We start from the raw sequence: 14,893 nt of genomic DNA on the forward strand, positions 1-14,893 counted from the left end.
AATTCTATAATTCATAGCATAATCTAAAATTCATATTAGTATAAATCTTCTCTAAATATTCATAATAATTCAAAGTAAAAGATATAGTGCTTAAAATTGTGAAAATCACATCCTAACAATGATACTTAACAAAAGACTTTAGCATGGATCCAAACAAAAACCTTATTCACCAAAGGTTAAAAATTCAAGATAACTAGTTATCACCATTGGATAAAAAAAATCATTGAAAAAATTGACACAACTCTACTCTAGATTCCTAAAATTCAAATAAAAAATAAATTCATTTACCAACTAATCCTAAATTATTTATAAATCATGCAAATAAACTTAAATTTGAAACTTCCACAGAATATTCACAACCAGAAAAAATAACTTCATCCCCCCAAACTTAAATTAGACATTACCCTCAATGTTAAAAGAAAAAAAAAGATAAAAAAATACTCCCCTGATGATTAAATGAATTCTTGAAAAGCTCTGATCCTCCTCCTTATTGTTATCATCTTTATTCTCACTTTTTAAGAGGAGTTTTTTTTTACTAAAAAAATATAATTAATTAATTAATGTAAAGAAATAAATAATAAATAAATAAAAATATCTGAAAGGAAAATAAATAAATAAAAAGTTTTTGTTGGGTAATGAGTAAATGGATAAATGAGTTAGTGGGTAAGTGAGTAGTCCAAATAAATAAATAAAAAGATTCGGATTGGGTTTGAGGGTAGTGGGTAGTGGGCTAGTACAAATGTGAGGGGAATTAGGCTGCCCAATTGAGGGTGGTGGTAATTGGTAGCCTACTTCAGGGGGAGGATGGCCTACCCCATAAAAGGCCTCATTTTTTTTTTTTGAGTGAGCAGCGGCTCCGAGCCTAGTGAGCTGCGGCTAACGTTGTTGGAAGCCCACTAAGTCGTAGCTTCCCATAGTGGAAGCTGCAGCTTGCCACTTTTTTTTTTTTTTGAATTTTTTTTTTGTTATTTTTTTTAAAAATTAAAAAAAATTTATGAACTTGCACAAAATAAAAAAAAGTGTTAATAAATTAATAATTAAATAAATAAAGATNTTTAATGAACTTGCAACAAAATAAAAAAAAGTGTTAATAAATTAATAATTAAATAAATAAAGATAAAAAATAAAAGAAAGTAAGTTAAAGTGCTTGGATTACCTCCCAAGAAGCACTTCTTTATGGTCACTAGCTTGATTTTGGTTGAGATTTGAGTTTGCATGGAAAAAGCTTGAGATATGAAAGTAGCCCCCGCCTAAGATGAGGTTGCAATGCCTTTAACTCAAGATTTGGTGCTTGCTCAACCCAAGATGGTGGAATAGGTTGATTTTTACCCGACTTCTCAAATTGAGTTCTATTTGGATAATGCTTTTTTGGTGTAGCCTTCAAAACATGTGTAACATTTGTGAGTTCTTCATTCTGGTCCTTTATTGTTGCATCGTGAACCAAACAAGCTTCAAGGAATTTCTTTGGATTTTTTATATCAACAGCTTCTTTAGGTAACTTATCAATTGTATCTAGAAAAATAATGGGAGGCACATATGGCTTAACTTGTGGTGATATAGATATTTTCTCTTCTTACTTAATTTCTTCATCTTGAATTTAATTGCTGGAAGTATTTCCTTGATCTACTTTATCTCCATCATCTTGAAGTCTATTATTGATGGCATTAGCTAGTTGACCCACTTGTGTCTCAAGATTTCGGATTGATTCTGCTTGACTTTGAAAAATGGCATCAATCCTTGTCATGAATTGCATGAACATATCCTTTATTGAAGGCTTTTTCTCTATCATAGGAGCTCTAACTTGTGACTGAAAACCATTATGGAAAATAGGCTGTGAAGAATATGTAGGACCATGATCATTACTCCATGAAAAATTTTCATGATTCCATCCTGAATTGTAATTGTTGGAGTACGACTTATTTTGTTGCCCATCGAAGCTTTCATAAAATTGCATTGATTCGTAATAGGTTGGATAACAATCACTTGAATGCCTATCTCCACAAAACTCGCATGTAACAAAAGGACTTTGAAAAACATTATCATCCCAAGCGTTAATTTTCTGAGACAAAGCATCTACTTGGTTGGCTAAAACACTGATTGCATCCAATGCATAATCACTAGCAACTCTCCTAAGTACAAATTGTTCAGATGGCCACAGATAGTTCATCACTTCAATTAAAAGTATTTGAAAATAAAAAGAAAAGTTTGAAGTAAGATTAGGAATGCTTGGTATTAATATTAACAAGAAATAATTAAAAATCAATTTCCCGGCAACGGAGCCAAAAACTTGTTGTTGAATTTTCTCACGCAAGTGCACGTATCGTTAACAAGTAATATAGTAATGAAGTAGAGTATCATTCCCACGAAAAATTGTTTAATTCCTATTGTTAACTTAATAAAATTATAACACCCTAATTTTATCCAAATAATTAAAATAGAAAAGAAAAATCAAAACTAAAAGACTAAAATCAAATAATAAATAAAACTCACTTAACTACCAGACTTAAGATTATAATATCTCTCAATACTTCATCTGATTATTGTCTCTCTCTCTTAACTTAGTTTAATGGATTAAATTGCTAACCTAGAGTCCTAAATTATATACAAATCTCTATCGTGTTTCTTATAAAAATACATCTCCCAATTAATTTACTATATATCTATGCAAATTAAATTGAAGAAAGATTCATTAAGTTTGTACTCTGATCCTGGCTACGTAAAGCTTACAAGTGTATGTCTACCCTATATGCAAATCAAACCACCTAATTAACTAAGTGTATTCGATCATACACTATTTTATTCAAGGTTTACCTAAATCTCCTTCGTCAAGGTTGAACCTAGGTTTCCAATTCAATCTAATTAGTGATCAGGCAATTATAAGCATTAAGAACAGAATAAAATAAACAACTTAAATCTGTCAAACATAAGTAAAAAAGAGATAAATAATTCAGACTACATATTGAGTTCAATCATAATCTTAGATAAACAATTTAGTTCTCCATCAAGTCACATATTATCATTGAATAAAATCTAAACAATAAAAACAAACTAAGAAAATAAAGAATAATAAAAAAGAATAAACTCAAGAATTATAATCTTAATCTTCCAAATCTTCTTGAATCCTTCAAAATTTTCTCAGCTTCAATGACTTTGTGGCTTGACTCTTAGTTTTCAATATGGTGTTTTCTTTCTCTTTCTTAAGTCCTCCAAAAGGTTGTTTTTATAGGTTTTGAAGTTAGGCCAAGTTGGGTGAAGAAAGAAGTCAATTTCAGAATGGATGTCCTCATCAAATTATGTAAGTCGTAGCTTTGCCAAATTAATTAACAGAAATCATAATCGCTCTAGAATTGTTACAGTATGTTCACTTTAACAAGATTTTTGACCATTCTATTGACCAAACTGGGTAAAGTGATCAACATAAAAGTTGTAGATATTTCTCTTAGCTTTCCAATGGTTCAATAATCGCTTCATTTGGAGCTCTATAGATAAAGTTTTAGCCAAAATACCAAAATATATACATTGAAAATCTGCATCTTGAAATTACTCTCCTTTTTCTATTAAAATTCTTCTTTCAAACACCTACAAAAGCACAAGTAAATCAATAATAACCTATCTTAATCATATTAACACCAAATTAAGAATAAAATTAACCAAAATTAGATTGACTCATCTAAAATAATTAATTTAAAATAATTAAATAAAATCTACTAATTTCTACTCATTACTACGAAAACTAAGCCAAATTATTATTAAAATTAAACTCAAATAACTCTATATCATAGAGTTATCATTAATATATTATAATTTGATGATGATGTGTCATGTTAGTTTGCTATGATAATATATATCATGTAATATTTTTTATCTTCCACATTAACGTCATGTCAGTGCCACGTGAATATAAAATAAAATATAGTATTTTAATTAATGATAATTATTAATTATTAATCATAAAAGTTATTTAACTCAATAAGAATTTATTTAAATTTTTTTAATATTTTAAAAATTTATTTAAACATTATGTCAAAATCATTAAAAAAAAACAAAAGAGAGAAGAGGATGAAGACAATTGTATTCGAATAGGCATCTTTTTGTTGTGAAATGTCTTTTCAAGCAATTTGGAATATGCCTTTTGTTGCTTGCTATTGAATCAAGTCAAGTACTTGAGTTGATTGAAAAGGAAATTTCAACCATTAATTGGAAAACAAAGAAGGCAGCAATCAATACGTTTTGTTTATGATGAAAGTAGGAATGGTTTAACAATCCAAAAGTGACAAGTCCCCATCAAAGCATGACATATAACTACATGATTTTCCATTTTTCAAATCCCATAGGATGTGAAGTAAGTATGTGATTAACTAAGCTTACAAGCTATTGTGCCCCACCCCACAAGTCAGCAGCTCAACACTGCAGTTTGCGTGGCTATAACATTCCCAGTCAGTTTAATTGCATTACATTATTTCAATCTTACGACTGTTAGATCAATCAATGGAATCAGGTGTGGGGAACCATCCTAGTGAGATTTTCATGCAATTGCATTGGGATATAAGCTCCATGGAAACCATACGGAACTCTGCATGGCAATGTAATTTTGGCAACAGGCTCACCAGAGAAGTTCCTTGTGTCAATTATGTAAACCTGTATGATCAGAGGGAAATAAATACTAAACTCCATTGAAATAAGATATAAATGGTTATCAGGTTTTCCCAGATTGACTTACTTGAGATATGTTTGTATCTTCATTGTGAACAAATGTGATGATCCAGCCATCGTCTTCTTCAACACCTCCTTCTTTAGGGACAAAGGCGGCTCCGGTGCAGAAAGTGTTTTCCTTGAACATATGGTATTCCCCCTTTGTTAGCCCTTCTACTTGCCTCTGTCTCTGATTTCAAAATCCAAGTCAGAAGAATCCATGCAACGAGAATTATGCATGAAAGAATTCAGGAAAAATAAGAAGATTTATTTTACCGAAGAAATCCCTGTATTTGGCTCTTCAAATGACAGCTTGACAAGGCCTCCGTACTTTGCCATGCCTAAATTTAATTATAAAATTCGAGGATCATAACATATCTTGAACCGAATGGTAGCATCTTACCTACAAATTATGAAGGCTTCAAGTACCTGAACTAGAACTTGCAGTACAATCTCGCACTTGGGCATAGCCGTATTTGTTTTTCAAACCTGTATAAGCTCCATTGATCACAGGAAAATCCATGGAGAACTGAGTCCCTGCGAGATTTCTCTCCTTTACATGTCCAGTTCGCATGTTCAGCCGCCACTCATAAGGACGAGGAAACACTAATTGATCTTCTGACATTGCATCAAGACTTCCTTCAGTTGATTCTATAGGCCTGAATTTTCTGGAAAACCACTCGAATTTGTTCATACCCTGATCAGGTCCTGGAATGACTGATTCGAGGGCTCTACACCCTCGAATCACAACCTGTGTTACAAAATATCCAATCAGTTACATAAGTTCATCTTCCATGTCTAAGACAGAATCGAATTTTGAATTTACCTCATCACCATCCTCAAAAGAATTGATGAAATGAAATGTGCAATTTGGTTTCACTTCAAACCACTGGATTGAATCTGCATCCCCATACCGGTGCATTACACCCATCCTAGCATATCCTTCCTTGTCATATTTTATTAATCTACATGGTACCATTGTTACACAGAACGGGAACACTTTTGTGAGTTGAGTGATGAAAATAAAAAGTTGGAGTCAAAAAGAATACGAACTCACGAGCCACCAAGAAGAAGTCTGCCTAAATCTACAGTTAGTGCGTAGTCCAAGAATACATTGTACCTGCAAATGAAAATAAAAAAATTCCATGACAATTGTCTGAATATTAATGCAGCTGGATTTTGAAGCTAATACAAATATGTCTGATCATTATACCAAGTTTACCTCTGGGTGACTAAAATTTCATGGCTAAGGGGGCACCTATTTAGTTTGAGATCCACTCGGTGAACCAGTTCCTTTCCATCAGCTGAAAAAGAATATAACTGAGATACTAACATGTTGCCACACCTGTGGAAGTGTATGTTTAAATCTTGTTCTAAATGCTCTTGGAATGAAGATCATACCAGAAATTACTCCTAGTTCAGCATAAGGTTTAGTTGCACTAATCCCAAAGGTAACTAGCTCCCCTGTCCCTGGAGCTTTCTGTTACATAAGAAGTGATAAGCTTAAGCAAAAACCATATCATCTGGTACTATAAACTATAAAGCTGCTAAGTGAATCTATACAAAAGCTTTTAATGTAAGGATGCGAAGAACAACCTTAGGATGCGAGGTAAATGGAAGGTTCCAAGCTCCATTAACATCCCACATATCTAAAGCTTTAAGCGTTAAGATGTCAATCTCTTGAGGCAAGTGATTTTCTGCAATTGTGTAAAGCTTCCCCGAATGCTCAATAACGTTAGTGTTGCTTAGGTATTTGTTAACTTGGCCAAATCTCAGCTGGGGAATAGCAAAGAAATCAAACAATGGGTTACCTAATAAGGCTTCAATTAACCAGTACTACTTTACAAGATGAACATATCTGCAGATAATTATTTTTATCCAACCCCTGCTCAGTGCCGCTGGGAGAAATCTCATAGTTATGGTCTACTCAGAACTGAACCAAAACTTACAGATCCTTCTGGTCCCCTTTCTGAGTCTAAAGTGTCCATATCTTAAATTAGAATCAGGCTGCTTGGTTTGAGAGAACATTGTATTGTTTAAGTAAACCCACCATATTAAGTAGATAAGCACACACAATAGCTGGTGAATCCCCTTCCGCAGCGGGAAGAAAAGACGGTTTGTTTCGTTGTTTTTCCAGCTTGAATGTCTCAGTTTCAACATGTCTGTTGTTATAACAGACAGTCCAGTTCCCTTCAACGCCTTTGCCTAAATACAAAGCATGAACCATTCCTTCTCCTTCTACCCACATGTGACTTGACCTCCCAAATACAGATTTTGTTGATTTTAATCCACCAAAAAGCGGGTTTGGCCCTGAAATTAAATAATGATAATGATGTAAGGAAACTTTGAGAGAAGACAAATATTTGATGAATTATAACAGAGCAAACGATGACAGATGATGCTCTGATATGGAGTAAAAAAAACTGATAAAACAGAGAAGGATTAGCTGAAGGTTCTGCTCTGCTTTCATTCAACTATAAGCAAAATATTTATACAAATTATATAAGCTTAACAGCTGTTAACACAAAAGACGAGTGTTAAGCTGCATCTAAAACTAAGCATGCAAGATGACACATCATAGACACCTGTGCAAAACACTCAACAACCAGTACAACGAAGCAAAGCCATAACAGACAAAATGATAAAGTCAATGCATGCTTCAGCTCTAACAAATGAAAATAACTTGTCGACATTATCAGCTATATATTTATACGTTAATGTGGAAGGATTATCGACCACAGGGCATTAGAATAATTCTAAAGCCTTGATCATGCTATGTAAGTTTTTGGTTGTTATAAGAAACATCAACCATCAAGGACAAAAATATAGGAGATTCCTCCAAGATATGGTCATATCATATATATTGCAACATCACATTCATCATAAAAACAATGAGGTCAATATCAAACCAATTCTTAAGTAGACACCCTCGGGAAAACCATCCGGAATTTCACCATCGATGCTTGTGACAAGAACAGCTTCTTTCAGTTCATCTATTGGTGCAAAATTACTCTGTTCAATCCACAGTAACAAGAATGTAAGACCTGATCAGTACGCTATGTGCATGATGCAGGGCGCAATATAAGTTTAAGTGCATGATCTTGAAGGCCTATGGTACGTACCTGAGATGGGAGCAATGGCTGATCAATAAACTCGAATACAGAATCAACAAACGCATCCAGTAACTTGACAGAAGTTTTCTTAATGGCTTTCAAGACGTTGATTCGCAAGGGAAGCTGATATGAAAGTAAAAGAAAATGATAAAACAGTGGTTTTGACTGTCTTGCAGAGAGAAAAAGAAAAAACAGAGCAGCGGATGGAGAGGAAGATGCTTCATTAGTCAGCAAACTCATGATATATACAAGCATTATATGGTTAACACCTGTTTACAGTAAGGACAAGTGTTATTAACCTGAACATGCACAAAGACACCTCCAACCCACTGGTATAATATACTTAATAACCAGTACAATGAAGCAAAATACATAATGTAGAACAAAAGATAACATTAATGCATGCTCAGTCAATGCATGCTTTATCTCTAACAGAAGCTGTTGCAACTTTCTCAAAAATGGCCATCAGGATCCCAGGACACCCACACCCCACATGTCAGTGACACTTAACATTAGTCATGAATTCATGCATTTTTATAAATCTATAATGAGCGGCTTGCTTTGGAAGAAAGAAGGAGGGAGGCCTGAGCCTTGACTAACCTTGAAGATAGTAGAGGAGAGAAAGGTCTTGAAGTGACCAGAATTTAATGAGATGGGTGGTTTTTGAGCAGAGCAGTGCACTTGAAACGCCACAAATGAAGCTGCCATGGCTCTCTCTTTCTCTACTGCCTTAAGCACTTGTTAGGAGGTTTACAACTATTAAAATAGAGTAGGTCTAAATTTGCAAGTTTTCACCAATCTATACTACTATTTATAAAGTTATTGAGGTGAGAGACATAGTAAATTGTACTTATTACCTTCTTGGCTTCCATTGAACAGATGCTTATTTGTTTCCATGTGTTTAACTATAAGGTAGAACGTCACTTAAACTCAAGTGATTTACAATGACAACATTTTTTTATTTTCTTTAAATTATGTTTAACTATTCTAGTCTATGATCCTCTCACAAGTTGGATGAGAATGTGAAGTATCTGTAAAAAAATCTGAGCTGATATAAAAACTTTTCTTCCAATTAGCTGTATTTAGGCTGAGTAGATCACGGGAATATGCCATGTTTGAGGCGTTAATTGGTTCAAATCTCCTTAATATCACCCAGCAACAACTTGCCCGATAACAGACAAAAGTTTTCGATTAAACAGCCTGGTTAGGACAAAAATTAAACATCACATCTCTTATGCTTGAAAGCTACGGCTCCTATTAATTAATTGATTGATTTACATCAGCTCAAGCTACATAGTACTACCACAAAGAATAATTAATGACGAGAGATATAGCTAGGAATGGTTCGATATTCACAAGTCATCTTCGTGATTCTCTTTTGCAGTTGGATTGGCATGAAAGCTCCATGAAAACCATCCGGAACTCTGCATGGTAATGTAGTTTTGGCAACTGCCTCGCTGGAGAAGTTTTCTGTGTCAATTATATAAGCCTGTATCGATCCAAGGAAAGCAAATACAGATTAAATAATTAGGAAAAAACAGTCGTTAGCATGATTTACTTTAGCAGCTGCAAAGTTTTACTTACTTGAGATATGTTAGTATCTTCATGGTGAAGAAATGTGATGATCCAACAGTCATCTTCTTCAGCACCTCCTTCTTTAGGGACGAAGGCAGCTCCAGTACAGTAAGTGTTCTCCTCAAACATATGATATTCCACTTTGATCAACCCTTCCTCTTGCTTCCCGCTTTAGTTTCAAATTTGAAGTTGGGATAGTAAGTGCAGTAATAAATAGCTGAGAGAATTGAAGATAAAAGAATGAATGAGAAACCTATTTACCATAGAAATCCCAGTGTTTTGCTCTTCAAAGTAGAGTTTGGCGAGACCCCCGTATTTCCCCATGCCTGAATTAACCAAATCAAAGGACCATGTTATGTTAAATAACCAGCTATACAGATGACAGAAAAGTTATGGCAGGGGGCTTATATTTTTATTACCTGTGGCAGAACTTGAGCCGCAGTGACATACTTGGGTGTACCCATATTTATATGATAATGTGGAAAGTGCAATTTGGTTTTACTTCAAACCACTGGATTGAATCTGCATCCCCATAGCGAGGCATCATGCCAATTCTTGCATATCCTTCCCTTTCATATTTTACTAACCTACGTATCAGCAGAAGTTCACAATATAAAACATTTCTTAGTAAGCCAAAGAAAGAAAATCTTCCCATAAAATTAGGAACTGAAATATATGAACTTACTGGCCACCATGAATAAGTCTAGCTATATCTACAGTTAGTGGGCAGTCCATGAACACATTATACCTGCAAAACAATATCCCAAATTGGAAATCAATTGTTTTGAATCATGCAGCTGGTATTTTTCAAACTTACACAAGGAAAATAAAAGCATTTATATATGCAGATTGCAGACACACACCAAGCTTACCTCTTTGTAACTCCAATTTCGTGGCAAAGTGGGCACCTATCGAGTTTAAGATCCACCCTGTGGACTAATTTATTTCCATCAGCTGAAAATAAATTGGAATTGTACGTTAGAATGGAGATATCAGCAGGTTGCCACCCCTTTACGGAATTAAAGGATGTTACTTAATTTTGTTCTCTATGCTCTAGACTTGGGTTATGTATGGAGATTATACCTGAAATTACTCCCACTTCAACAAAAGGTTTAGTTCCTTGAATCCCCATGGTAATTAGCTTCCCGGTGCCTGGAGCTCTCTGTCATATAGAAAATTGAACGCAAAACCTATAATCTACAGTCAAGCTAATATGTATAGTAACTTTAATGTAGGTGTGAAGAAGAACCTTCGGATGGGCAGTGAATGGTCTGTTCCATGCTCCATTGACATCCCAATTACCTAAAGCTTCTAGTGTAAAGATGTCAATCTCTTGAGGCAAGTAACTTTCTACAGCTGAGTAGAATTTTCCGGAATGCTCAAAAACGTTGGTATTGCTTGTATTTTTATATGGTTTGCCAAACCGCAGCTGGGGAATAATAGCAAGAAAGCAAACAAAGGTTATCAGTTTTATGCTTCTTTTCTAGCTATTACGTACTCTACGAGCTTCTCAGTTAACCAGTAGCTAATTCTTTGTAGGTGAGACTGAGAATTTTAATAATGTCATATAGATCTGCCCGGGAAATGTCATACTTCTGGATATTAGACTAAGACCTCATGTTAAATCCTACTAGTCTCCATCTAACACCGGAACTAGCCATGAGTTTCAACTAAGGACGAGGACGCTTGAATTGAAAGAACAATGTTGGATAAGTGAGCCCACCAAATTAAGCAAATAGGCAGACAAAACAGCTAGCGAATCCCCTTCCACGATAGGAAGAAAAGTGGGTTTGTTTCGTTTTTTTTTCTAGCTTGAAGGTCTCGGTTTCAACGTGCCTGTTATTATAAACGACAGTCCAGCTCCCATCAATGCCTTTACTGAAATACAAAGCATGAAGCATTCCTTCTCCTTCCACCCACATAGGACTTGACCTTCCAAATAAAGATTTGGTTGACTTTAATCCCCCAAAAAGAGGATTTGGTCCTGCAGATAAAATGGCATTGACCAGTCGGCACTAATTAAAAATGGGTATGAAAAACTCAGAGATCACATGACACAATTCACAATATAATCACCAAAATTTTATTTCCTTTTGTCATTATATTATTTATATAGTATGAAACTTGGAGTGGAAAATTGTAATAGTATTAGTATTTTTTGTGGCTGATGTTGTGACCCATTTGGTCTCTTTGTAACAGGGGATTAGCATCTGAAGGGTCTTTCTACACCCTCTCTGCTTTTTTCTGGCAACCCCCTTGCCAGCTCTATCAAAAAAATGTTCATGCCCTTCAAAAAAAAAAAAAAAAACTTCAAAAATTCTGCAGAAGGTTTTTCTGTGTTTCTTAGCTTGCCGGCCTGTCAATGAATTGTCGTTTTTCTCGTCTTTACATTTATATGTCACCAAATCATGTTACTTTTAGTTTTTGTTTTATATTTATGTCTTGTATGAACTGTCCCTGGAGATAAAATCTTAAAACTTAGTTAGTTCTGCAATTTTTCGACTTGAAGCAATGGCTTCTCTTGTGTGTTTGGAGTGAAACTAACGACAGCTATATGTTCTTGTTTTACTTGAATTATATTATCTGTATAATGTATTGTTTCACATCTGAAACACAAAATCTTATATCCTAACCATTAATTATCTGTAATCTTGTATGATAAAGGGTCGTGCTGCTAAGATGTGTGCTTTTAGTTAGGTTAGAAAACCAAACCATTTCGTATGTAGACGCCCTCCGGAAAATCACTTGGAATTTGGCCTTGGATGTTGGTGACAAGAGCAGCTTCTTTCAATTCATCTACTGGAGCAAAGTTACTCAGTCCATCATTCATAAACGTTGGTAAACAGACAAAAGCTTCCATGTGCATTACTCAAAAGCAGAATTCATAAAATATTTAATAATATAAGGCCTATGATATACCTGAGATGGGTGCAACGGATGGTCAACAAACTCGAATACAGAATCTACAAATGCATCAAGCAACTTGATGGAAACGTTCTTGACAGCTTTCGGGACATCAACCCGGAAAGCAAGTTGTTGCAATTCTCTTACCAATGACTGTCACGAGAACGGAAAAAATCTGTAAGTACGTTGTATTCAAGCTAACTTAATTTTTCTCATAAAGAGAGGAATTAGCTAACCTTGAAAGAAGAGGAGAGATCAGTTGTCTTGAAGAGATCAAAGTTGGGTGAGACGGAAGGCTTTCCAAAGGAACAATGTACTTGAAATGGAACATAAGAAGATGCCATCTTATAATTTCTTTCCCTCTTGGAACTAAGGTCTTGCAAACAAACCTTGTGAAGATAACTGCAAACTAAGGCCTTACGTACATATATATATATATATATGTAGTAGGGGGGTAGTATGCACTCCATGGTGAATTATATGTCGAGTCTGCTCAAATACATTTACGTGTCAAAGGAAACAAAACATTAAAAGAAATTAATTAGTGTAGAAGTGGATAGAAGAGTTTTAATAAGCTTTTCGTGGTCAAATTTATTGCCTTCTTAACAAAATTTTTAATTCTAAATGAAGTAGTATATGTGGGTCGAATCCAACTAGTCTGAAGCCAAAAATGGTGCCCGGTCGTATCGAATTAAAGACGTGTTTATTGGTTTTTGTTTTAAGGCATCGAAATAATAGAGGGCGCAGCCATATGACCGATATTGAGATAAGCAAGATAATATGCGTTGAACGATGAAAGAACAAATTGCAGCTGCCAACTCTATCCATAGCCAGCCAACATTACTAAATTTAGTGAAGGCAAAGATAGGCCGTACTATTTGTCAATTTGGATGAGCAATTGAATGGTTTGGTTTGTCATCTAATATTTTTAAATAATCGATTAAATTTATCGAATATCAAATTGATTTCATCGGTTTGATTTTGAATTAATAGATTAAATTTGTTTTTTTATAAATTATAATATTAAAATTTATAAATTTCATCCATAATTATAAAATATACAAATAATCTATAAAAAAACATAACATTTGTTTTGTCACTCATATAATTTTGTCTTTTTACGTAAACCATTGAATTAGGATTCAAAATTCAACATAATAAAAAGTTAAAAGATAATAAAATTACATCCAAAAAATAAAATTAACACAAGACCATTAACCATCATTAATTATCAACTTGAATTTCCTCCATAACTTCGTCTTTCACATTCATTCACATAGGTTATCTAACAATTGAAAAAAAAATAAAAAATATATAATTAGTATAATTTTTTTAATAAAAAAGTCAAAGAAGATTAAAAATAAAAAATTATGTAAAAAATGATAAAGTTTAACATTTACTTTAATTGAAGTGTGAAAAATGCATTTCTAACCTCTTCACTCATCAATTGTCAACAACGGAAATGAAATTCATTATCTCAATTTTTGAAAAAAAAATTAAAATTTCATTGAAAGTAGAAGGAATAGAGTTCACCTCTGGGTTGTTGCAAGAGGATTTTGATTAGAAGAACTAAACCAACACAAAATCCCCACATAACCATCCCACCTCTAAATACAAAATCAACACCCATCAGCCGTCAATTGTCACGATGAGCTGGATCCACGTTGTACAACAACATTTATTTTTTTGAATCCATATAGTAATAGCCATAACTCAAACTGGTACCGATATGGATTAGTAATCGTATAACTCAAAATTTTGGTGAACTTGAAAACCATATTAATTGGGATCTAATAAATACCACCCCAACTCTATGTACACAAATTGGACTTGCTAGACTGCTAGACAATAAAAAAAATTAGGCCTGTGAATATCAACCCTTAGTCCCACCTAACCCTCCCTCCCTTCCCTTAAGCCCCAGCAATCTCTCACTAACGGTGGAATTCATTCCAATTCAATCCCATATATGTTTTCGTTATAACCAACCAAAATTACAGACAGAAAGAAAGCAAAGAAAATTAGCGGTTAAGGTTGTTTATTCAGACCTTCAGCTTCACATCAATACACTACATCAGGATACAAGCTAGCCACTAAAACAATCAAAACCCTGTTAAATGTTCTGACAAACTTACTTTCCCGAAGCCAAGGGTGAAGACAAAAGGAATTGGATCCCCGGTTCTCTCTTTGTGATCATAAGAGGAATCGAACCGCCACCTTTGTTTAGATCTGATAATTCGTATTAGCGTGTCATAAACGTATTAAATACGATTAAGTACGAAATATGTTAAAATTAAATACGAACACGATACATTTAACACCATATCAGGGCAGATGCTTGGGCCACATATGATCTTTTGGGACATCCGGAAGAAACCGAGTGAATATTGCCTTGGATTGAGCAAAATATAAGGCTCAATAGGTTAATTGAAAATTTCTCAGAGGCCCATGTGACTGGATGGAAACCAAGCAACGTGCTCAAAAATCCCGGTGATCATTCATTTATTTATACAAGTTGGTATTAGCTTATGCAATTTGTAAAATAAGCTCAAACGAACGTCCTAATAGAATCTAGTAAAGTAGGCTGTCTATCTAAAGATCAAAATTTCACC

General features: G+C 34.2%; 1 protein-coding gene and 1 pseudogene across 2 annotated transcripts; both read right to left on the reverse strand.

Moving 5' to 3' along the window:
• On the reverse strand, positions 4,212-8,579 carry LOC18587967 (carotenoid 9,10(9',10')-cleavage dioxygenase 1). 2 transcript variants are annotated; one of them, XM_007012056.2, is made up of 13 exons: positions 8,406-8,579; positions 7,815-7,928; positions 7,602-7,704; positions 6,743-7,002; positions 6,289-6,468; positions 6,094-6,172; positions 5,915-5,996; positions 5,750-5,812; positions 5,519-5,657; positions 5,122-5,443; positions 4,969-5,033; positions 4,721-4,876; positions 4,212-4,638 (listed from the first exon to the last, which is right to left on the reverse strand). In XM_007012056.2, the coding sequence occupies exons 1-13, from the start codon at positions 8,511-8,513 to the stop codon at positions 4,495-4,497; spliced, it is 1,815 nt and encodes a 604-aa protein (XP_007012118.2). In that variant the 5' UTR covers positions 8,514-8,579; the 3' UTR covers positions 4,212-4,494. The 2 variants fall into 2 exon arrangements, with proteins under 2 accessions (XP_007012118.2, XP_007012117.2); XM_007012055.2 differs by having other exon boundaries at positions 4,217-4,638; positions 4,721-4,882; positions 8,406-8,576.
• LOC18587968 lies at positions 8,948-12,663 on the reverse strand (annotated as a pseudogene).

Source organism: Theobroma cacao, chromosome 9 (genome assembly GCF_000208745.1).
Source record: "Theobroma cacao cultivar B97-61/B2 chromosome 9, Criollo_cocoa_genome_V2, whole genome shotgun sequence".
NCBI lineage: Eukaryota > Viridiplantae > Streptophyta > Magnoliopsida > Malvales > Malvaceae > Theobroma > Theobroma cacao.